This window comes from Curcuma longa, unplaced genomic scaffold, assembly GCF_044706935.1.
Source record: "Curcuma longa cultivar G26 ecotype Majalengka, Jawa Barat unplaced genomic scaffold, ITB_CL_G26_1.1 contig_22290, whole genome shotgun sequence".
NCBI lineage: Eukaryota > Viridiplantae > Streptophyta > Magnoliopsida > Zingiberales > Zingiberaceae > Curcuma > Curcuma longa.
In genome coordinates this window covers 1-10,060 of record NW_027431866.1, presented here as the reverse complement: position 1 = coordinate 10,060, position 10,060 = coordinate 1, and the positions used below count along the sequence as shown (strand labels likewise).

Sequence of the window (10,060 nt, the reverse complement as noted above, 5' to 3'; positions counted from 1 at the left end):
TTTTAACAGCGCATAATGTGCGCTATTAAAAGTATTTTTAACAGCGTATTATTGTTGCACGCTGCGATTGATAAAAATATGATATTATCCGCAGCGCATTTTATTGGGCGCGCCGTCAAAGCAACTATTAACGGCGCGCCTATGATGTGCGCTGCGGATGACGCGCTGCGGAAAGTCATTTTTGTTGTAGTGTCTCAATCAAGAGTATTCTCACTTTTCATCCCTCCTAATATATTTTCATCAGTTCTTGGAAGCCCAAGATGACATTTGGATTTTGGAGTGACTCATCATGTTACACTGAAGTATGATATTCTCAGAGAAGCTTTTCTCTATCATGGACCTGACATGGTACAATTATGCAATAGCCCGAGTTTTGCAAATTGTTTACCTTGGAAACACATCCTTTCACTCATGTGGTCATACTTTTCACATGTGCAACACTCTTCATGTTCCTTTTGTCACCAAGAATTTAATTTTTGTGCATCAATTACTCTTGATAATAATGTATTTTTTGAATTTCATCCTTATTATTGTCTTATTAAGGATCCCATGACATGAACTATTCTACTCTGAAGAGATATTAAAAATGACCTTTATCATATTCAACCCACCTCTACCAATGCCTTGTTGGAGAACACACTAATTAATTCTCTTGGCATGCATGTCTTAGTCATCCATCTCTACATCTTGTTTAGGCAATCATGAATCATTATGGTTTATCAACTTCTTTAGCCTCATCATCTCATTTATGTGAAGCTTGCATGAAAGAAAAATCTCATAAACTACCTTTTGTGTCTTCCACTTGTATCTCTAATTTTCTTTAAGAAATAATTCACTCTGATGTTTGGGGGCCCTATTTCTATTTTATCTAATCAAGATTTTCGTTATTATGTTATTTTTATTAATAATTAATTTTAGCAAGTTCATTTGGATTTTTCCTATGACAAAAATCTGATCTCTTAAATATTTTTTTAATCATTTTTAGAAACATATGTGCTACTTTGATGGTAAAATAATCTCCTTTCATTCTGATTGGGAAGGAGAGTATCAAGCACTTGATTACCATCTTACTTCCTCTGGCATCCTTCATTAAGTTTCTTGCCCTCACGTTCCTAAACAATATAGATTCATAGAAAGGAAGCATTAGCATGTAATTGAAATTGTCTTAGCTATTCTTAATCATGACTTAGTTCCACTTAAATTTTAAGATGACATTGTCCAAATCTCAGTCTACCTTATCAATTGTTTACCCACTCCACTACTTCAAAACAAAAGCCACTTGGAAACACTCTATAATCGCCCTCTAGATTACTCATTCTTACATATCTTTGGTTTCGCATGTTATCCTTGATTACAACCTTACTTTAGACACATGTTAAACTCTCATTCTCAACAATGTATTTTTCTTAGTTATAGAATTTACATCATGGATATTATTGCCTGCATATCTTGACTAGACGGATATATATATTTCTTGACATGTTACTTTTGATGAGTTTCTTTTTTCCATTTGTAGTTATTATCTCAAACATTCCTTCAAATAATCAAGACACTTTTTTTAATATCATCGAATTGTATACTAGAATCCCCACAAGTTGCTCCGACAGGTCATATTGAAAGTACAATTAGATGGAATTTTGAGTCCTGCTCCATCTCCACTTATTCTTGTAGACTCAGCAGCTAGTGATGACCTACTCTCTAGTCCTAGTTCCCATCAATCTAACCACTCATCTCCAAGTAGCTCTGGTGATGATACTCTTCATTGTATGCTTCCTCTAAGCGAGATTTACGCACGATGTCCATCAATTTTCACCCGTTATGCTCTTCCACCAGCTCTAAATGCTTCTTCAAATTTTATCGAACCAACTAGCTTTACATAGACAATCAAAGACCCAAATTGGCATGATGTGATGATTATAGAGTTTGATGCTTTTCTCTGCAATGAAACATGGAACTTAGTTCCTCATACTCCATCAAATATTATGGGCTTTAAATGGGTTTATTGAATTATCACATAGATGACTCCATTGAACGTTACAAAGCTCACCTTGTTGCTAAAGACTTTAGTCAACAATCGGGTATTGATTTCAATGATACTTTTAGTCTAGTCATTAAAATTACGACTATTAAGTTATTATTATTATTTATAGTTGTTAGTACCAATTGATCGAAACGATAATTAGATATTTATAATGTTTTCCTTCATGGTCAACTTGAATAAACTATTTTTATAGAGCAACCACTAGGTTTCATCCACTTGCAACTTCCAATACATGTTTGTCAACTTAAGAAATCAATATATAATCTTTGGTAAGCACTTTGTGCATAGTTTCATCATGTATCTAACTAGCTTCATACCCATGGATTCTCTGGCTCAAAAACTAAATCTTCTCTATTCTATAAATGTAATGAGAAATTTAAAATCTTTTTTCTGATTTATTTAAATGATATTTTAATAACTGACAATGATAAAAAAGACATCACTACTTTACTTCATCTTCTTAATCAAGAGTTCCCTATTCGGGATCTCAGTAATGCTCGCTTTTTTACTTGGCATAGAGTTTGTTTTACATTTTGAAAGTTGTCTTTTCTCTCAAAGCAAATATATTATTGGACTTCTTTAATTAGCTAAAATGGATAGTGCACATCCAATTTTCACACTGAACATTAAAGGTGGTTTCATTTCACCTTCATCCTCCTCTACAATGGCTTCATCATTGTTGGTGCTCCAATATGTTACTATCAAAACATTGTTGGTGAACATTAAAGGTGGTTTCATTTCACCTTCATCCTCCTCTACAATGGCTAACCCCCAGATCTATCAAAGCATTGTTGGTGCTCTACAATATGTTACCATCACACTATTTAACATTGCTTTCGTCGCCATTGGAAGGCATTAAGAGAATTCTTCACTATTTAAAAAAAAAGGTAGGATCAACTACCTCAATGACCCTCTAAGAGCCGACCCCACGGATATAGAGAAAGGTTCATTCAGGTACATAGGCTTTACTAACCCCCAGATCTATCAAAGCATTGTTGGTGCTTGACAATATGTTACCATCACACTATTTGACATTGCTTTTGCCGCCATTGGGAAGACATTAAGTGAATTCTTTGCTATTTTTTAAAAAAGGTTGATTCACTCCTCAACCAGGGGCGGAGCTATAGGGGGGCAGGTAGGGGCCACCGCCCCCCTAGCTTTTTGATTCTCATTAAAATATACTAATATTTTAATATATTTATTTTAAAATTAATAATTAATTATTAAATATTTAAAATGTGGCCCCCCTCTCGTGGGAACCTGCCTCCGCCCCTGTGACCATTACGTCGGTAATACTATGCACCCACCATCTGTGCTACACAAATTCTTCACTATTTTAAATATACTATTCTACATGATCTTCTTTTATATCGTCAATCCTCACAAAGAGTTGATTGCCTATAGTGAAGACAAACATTCTACTAATGGTGTACCATATTTCTTGGACAAAATCTTATTTTTTAGCTTTCAAAGAAGCAACCTACGATCTGTTACTCAAGCACTGAAACTAAATATAAAATTATAGTTAACACGACACTAGAAATTATTTGACTACAATCTCTTCTTTTATAAATACATCTTTCCCCAACTACTACACTTAAAATCTGATGTGATAATATTAGAGCGACATACCTTGCTGCATATCTAGTTTTTCATGCTCATACCTTGGTGCGATAATATTGAGATTGATTTTCATTCTGTTTGAGAATGTGCGGCAACTTGATAATTTTCTATTTCTTACATCTCTACGAAAGATCAAATTATTGACATATTCACTAAGCTATTATCCAGACAAAGTTTTACCAAATTGACAATCAAATTCAATGTCCAAGTGAGTTTGTCGAGGATAATGACAACAAGAATATCAAATCAATTTCAATCAATCATGATTTACCATATCTAATGTCATAATCAAGATTGACATGAATCGATAGTAAGCAATAATATTTTTAAATTTATCATATTCATTGCTACGATTATAATTATTATAATTATATATCATATTTAAACTTTTAATTTATTATTTAGACTTAAATAAACTTTTGGCTGCAAAGTGGAGAAAAGATTTCAGTTACCACGAAGGAGAATTTTGAAGCTTCGATAAAACGAGAAGGCAAGAATTATCGTGGAGTGCGCATGAAGGATCGCAGTTACTGACGCACCTGTGTGTTTGGATGGAGAGAGAATATAACGCAGGAGAGAAGACGTGCACCAGCCCGGATCTCTTATTCTTGGCTTTCTGAGGTGTGGGAGAGGGGGAGGATGGAGAAGGGTGAGGCTTCCTCCGCTTAATTATGTTAAATAAGTAGCAGTCGGCTGTCGGCAATCCTTCGAGGTAAACAGAAAGTGATAGAACCAGGTGGCAGCAGCCAGTTGGGTGGGAGAAGGCCTGGAGAGTATAATATTTTCTTTTCTTTCCAATAGGTTTAGGTCATTTTCAACCTAACTAAACCACTAAAGCGTAGAAATTAATCATCCCCAACAAGGGAACAAGACAAAGGATTGTAACCCTAGCTACTGTCATCGTCCAACTCATGACTGTCCTCAGCTGGGCCAATTAATATAATTATTTTGCGCTTAACTATTTGCCTGGTTTCAGGTGCTCCAGGTTTCGATATGACCACAAAAATTTTAATAAATGGCTGATGCTGCGGAGAAAGAAGCAACAGCTACAGGGAGGTCACATGCATGGTGTTTCCTACGTTACAGACCTCCACAGGTTTCCTGCAACTTGCATGCTCGGCTCACAGGATCTCTGCTTCTGAGTAGTTGAGAGCCCTTTTAATTCTTAGGCCTCGTATTTTAAAGTTGCTGGCATTGTTCTCATGCATGCATCGTACTTTGCCATCACAGCTGAGCCATGGCTTCTTCTACCTCAAAAACTGTAAGGTGAGCCATTCTTAACATCATCAATAATCACTAGACACTGCTTTTGTTTTTGAGTCATGCATGTTGTTGTTGATCGTACGTACGTTTTCAGATTTCAAGAAGAAGTTGAGTTTGCGGCAGACACGACGGAAGGGACGAAGCCGTGCAAATCCTTCAAGAACAAGGTGCTGTCGCGCGTCTTCTCCGAAGACTACGAGTTCCTGATCGGCAACGACAAGCGGCTGTTCGACCCGCGAAGCCCTGCAATTCAGCGGTGGAACAAGGTCCTCCTCGCGGCCTCTTTGGTGTCCCTGTTTCTTGACCCTCTCTTCTTCTACATCCCCGAGACGCCAGCCATGGAGTGCATCGACATCGGGATTACTCTCGAAGTGGTCCTCACCGCGCTCAGATCACTGGCCGACATGTTCTACTGCATTCAGATCTACGTCCGCTTCCGAACGGCCTTCGTCGCGCCATCCTCTCGAGTGTTCGGGAGAGGCGAGCTCGTTGTCGATCCTTCCAAGATCGCGTCGAGGTACCTCGCCAGGGGCTTCTGGGTCGACCTCGTGGCCGCCTTGCCATTGCCGCAGTTCATGATATGGGTCGTCATCCCCAGCCTTAAGGATTCCACCGTCACCGACAGCAAGAACTTTCTTCGATTCAGCATCATCTTCCAGTACCTCCCCAGGCTCTTCCTAATCTTCCCCCTCTCCGAGCGAATCATAAGGATGACCGGAGTCATGACCGAGAACGCTTGGGCGGGCGCCGCCTACAACCTCATACTCTACATGCTCGCGAGCCATGTAAACGCTAGCTGCTAACCCCTACAAGCTAGCCTTTGCCAACGCCCATCCATAGATTTCGGTGAATTGAATCCTTGTGTGATCTATCTATACAGGTGATTGGAGCATCGTGGTATCTTCTATCGATCGAGCGGCAAGAAGCCTGTTGGAGAACGGCCTGCCGGCTCCGTGACTTCTCCTGCCAGTATAAGAACTTGGAGTGCAGAGGGAGCGATGGTTGGAAGACGAGAAGTGAGCTAATTGCGAGCTTCTGCAATCCAAGTAACAACTCGTTTCAGTTTGGAATTTATGCTGATGCATTGGCGTTTAATGTGACATCCTCTTCTTTCATCCAGAAGTACTTCTACTGCTTTTGGTGGGGTTTAAAGAATTTGAGGCGAGTAGAGAACAAGTTAGATCGATTTAATTGTACGAGTTCTTGATCACTTGAAGCTCATGAAATTATATTGTTGAAATCTGTGCAGTTGTTTGGGGCAGAATCTGTCGACGAGCACGAGTGTTAGTGAGATCAGCTTTGCGATTGTGATCGCCGTCTTGGGCTTGGTTCTCTTCGGGTTGCTCATTGGAAATATGCAGTCCTATCTTCAATCGACGACGGCGAGGTTGGAGGAATGGCGGGTGACGAGGACGGACACGGAGCAGTGGATGCGGCACCGGCAGCTGCCGGCGGAGCTGAAGCAGAGCGTGCGCCGGTACCACCAGTTCCGGTGGGTAGCGACGCGCGGGGTGGACGAGGAAGCGCTGCTGAAGGGGCTGCCGGTGGACCTCCGGCGCGACATCAAGCGTCACCTCTGCCTCGACCTCGTCCGCCGCGTGCCCCTGTTCGACGAGATGGACGAGCGGATGCTGGAGGCAATCTGCGAGCGGCTCCGGCCGGCGCTGTGCACGCGGGGGACGTGTCTGGTGCGGGAGCTCGACCCGGTGGGCGAGATGCTGTTCATCATCCGCGGGTACGTGGACTCCACCACCACCAATGGCGGCCGCAGCGGGTTCTTCAATTGGTGCCGAATCGGACCGGGAGAGTTCTGCGGAGAGGAGCTGCTGACGTGGGCTCTCGACCCGCGGCTGGCGGCGGCGCTGCCGCTGTCGACGCGGACGGTGGAGGCTGTGACGGAGGTGGAGGCGTTCGCGCTGGTGGCGGAGGACCTCAAGTTCGTGGCGTCGCAGTTCCGGAGGATGCACAGCAAACAGGTGCAGCACAAGCTGCGGTTTTACTCGCAGCAGTGGCGGACGTGGGCGGCGTGCTTCATACAAGCGGCGTGGGGGCGGCAGAAGCGGCGGAGGGCGTCGATGGAGCTGAGGATGAGGGAGGGGGAGATGGAGAAGCCGGCGCTCCAGCCCACCTCAGTGTGGTCTCTCCACCCGTCGACCGAGGGGAAGGAGAAAGAGAAGGCGAAAGCGGCGGCAGGTGGAAAAGGGAGTAAAGATGGGGCGGCGGGGAAGCCGGCGTTGAAGAAGCCAAGGGAGCCTGATTTCTCCATGAAAATGGAAGAGGAAGAAAACTAGATTTGGTGGTTATACATGTTTAGTGGCTTATATACTGCAGCAATATTAGTGTGGTTGGTGCGTGTATTAATTATTTTTGTATTAGACTTGGGACTTTTGGTAAAAACTAAAATGATCAGTACATATTTCTAAATATGCATAATTTATATGTTTTCTAAATGTAAGACTAGTAATTTTGTATAGAAACATATGAGAGGTTAGATACATATCACAAGTGGAACGATGACATTGAATAATGTACTCAAGTGGTTGTAGAAATTAAAGAAGACTAGAAAATTAACATGATAAAAGAAGATGATGAGAGTTTAAATAGATATCTATGCCATTTTAATTAATTAATTTGCATTTAATGATTAAAAATATATATAACTTATTTTTTATTAAACTATTTCCTTTTAAAAAGTTAGCTTATAATTAGTATCTTTTGAAAAAAAATATAGCCAAAGTAGATTCAGATGATTATGATTACAATTACATTATTAAGTGGATTCATAAAGTTTATATTATTCTCTAGTGTTATAACTCAATTACCAAAACAATTCACTGTATATAGAAATGTTAGAAATAAAATTTTATGAATCTAGTAATCCTAAAAATAAAATATTATTCCATTACCATAGTTTAAAGAGTTAAGAAGTCTTATTTGAATCTATTAGATTTATTGTAAATTTGATTCAATCATCAATATTTTGTTAATAACACAAATTAAAAAGAAAATTATATGTTATGCTTTTGCTTTATTATTTTTAATAAATATTAGTTTCTCAAATTATAAGTATAGTATTTTATTTATATTAGGTTGTATGGATTTACACAGCGATAAGTATAGTTCTCTCACAAATAAAAATATGGTTGTTCAAAGAATTCCTTATTGTAAAGTGGGAATTATTGAATCTCTAACTCTCATGTTTATGAAGTTTTATATTAACAAAAGCATTAAAGCTCCTATTACTCGTAAAGACAATGTTATGGATTGTCTTAAGACATATATTAAAGGCTAGTTTGTAAATTTAGACAAGGCGTAAACAATATGTGAGAAAGATTAGCAACCCGATGGAACCTAATGTGGCTGTTGTTAGTCCGAAAGCTGTAGGAACAAGCTATCCTAGGGTCCGAGATTGAAGACACTGGTGAAAAGGGAAGAGGTGTCCACCGGAAAGAGGGGATTGCTTGAGATGATGGTCAACTCAAGATAATGCTTGGATCCTTGGGCCATCTAATTCTCTTTCACCAACAAAATCCTACTGGGGGGGGGGGGGGTGCATAAACCCAAACACGAGTCAATATCCCACCAACGAAGTGAGGAACTTCTACCAAATATTGGGCAGAACTATTTCGAGACAATTGGAAGGCAGGGACAGCAACAAAACTACACCACCTTGAACGACAAAAGAAGCGACTGAATATTGAGTATGAAGATATAGATACAGTGGAGGAGTCACTGGGTTTCTATTTTGTGGGCTGCTTCATGGGGCGTCACCCGTGTAAAGACGACATCACAACTGTGATACAACGATGAAGGGCTCAATGTCAATTCCATATGCACAAGAATGGTTGGATGATTTTTCATTTTGACATGGTAGTGGAGCGAGATCGGGTGCTGGGAAAGGTCCCGTACTTTGCATAAGGAAGCCCTTTGTTCCTTAAAGAGATGCTGAGTTACTTCTTATTTGAGGAGGACGAGAGGTTTGTGCCAGCTTGGGTGCAAATACATGGATTACTATAGGATTGTTGGATGGAAGGGGTACTTAGTCTTATTGGATTGAAGATTGGGAGACCAATATACACTGATAAATTGACCAGAATAAGAGAATGAATTACATACGCACGATTGCTCATTAAGGTGGATATGGAAGAGGAGAGGATTGATACAGTGTCAATAACCCTTCCAACTGATGTGCAAGTCAATTTGAAAATTCATTTTGACGCTATGCCGGAGTTTTGTGAATCATGTCTGAAAAATGGACACTCAAAAGAGAACTATTGGGCAATGCATAAGGAGGAGGTTGAGCTGACACAAGAAAATCCAAGATCCAAATCACGTGGAGGATGCGACCCAGTGAGACCTCGAGGGAGGGGTAATATACAACAATGGCAAATACCTCGCGAGGTAGGTGATGGGAGCAGGTAGGAGAGCACTGATGGGAAACACTAGAAAACCATTCCGATAAATTTTTGCAGAATAATTTTTTTTTTCAGAAATGATTTCAAGTTGCCCTCATAGTCGATCAAACAAAGTTTGATCGACATATTTAGATCATTGGACTCTTGTGTTTAATTTACAGGATCCATGGAGAAGAAGAACAATTTATTAAAGTGGAAACATAAATTGTACCTCTTCTTTGCGGGATGTCTAGAAGGAGTGGATGACCCCTTGATCTTCTGTTGTATATCCTCTCATCTTCTCGAACATTGTGTGGGCAACGATCCTTCGAGATGATTCCACCAAGTCTCTTCTTCCGATGGCAAGCAAACACGAAGCCTTCTCTTCCTTTTCTTCTTCTTCCCTTTCTTCTCTTCTTTCTTCTTCCTCTCTTGCCGTCGGCCCTTGCAAAGAATCAGGAGATGCGCCGGCCCTAGCAAGGTTGATAGAGGAGGAACCGAAAACCAAAGAGGGAGGGAGCTTGGAGAAGAACCGAAACAAGAAGAGGAGGTGGTGAGGTTGGCGGCGGCAAAATTAGGGGGGAAGGTTTTTGTGCCGCCGGCTCTAAGGGAGGTGGAGAATAATTGTTGTGTTATCTTTTGCCTCCCCTAAACCCCTTCTTATATAGATATGCCATCTTAGAAATTTTAGAAAAAATTTGATAAATTTTTGGCAAGATCTAATTACACTACAAAAAAA

The 10,060-nt window shown here is 40.4% G+C and overlaps 1 protein-coding gene across 2 annotated transcripts; it reads left to right on the top strand.

Annotated features, from left to right (window-relative positions):
* Positions 1–4,901: 4,901 nt before the first annotated feature.
* Positions 4,902–7,306, top strand: LOC141817865 (protein CNGC15b-like). 2 transcript variants are annotated; one of them, XM_074705490.1, is made up of 4 exons: positions 4,902–4,930; positions 5,022–5,712; positions 5,808–6,088; positions 6,177–7,306. In XM_074705490.1, the coding sequence occupies exons 1-4, from the start codon at positions 4,902–4,904 to the stop codon at positions 7,216–7,218; spliced, it is 2,043 nt and encodes a 680-aa protein (XP_074561591.1). In that variant the 3' UTR covers positions 7,219–7,306. The 2 variants fall into 2 exon arrangements, with proteins under 2 accessions (XP_074561591.1, XP_074561590.1); XM_074705489.1 differs by lacking the exon at positions 4,902–4,930 and having other exon boundaries at positions 4,982–5,712.
* The last annotated feature ends 2,754 nt before the right edge of the window (positions 7,307–10,060 follow it).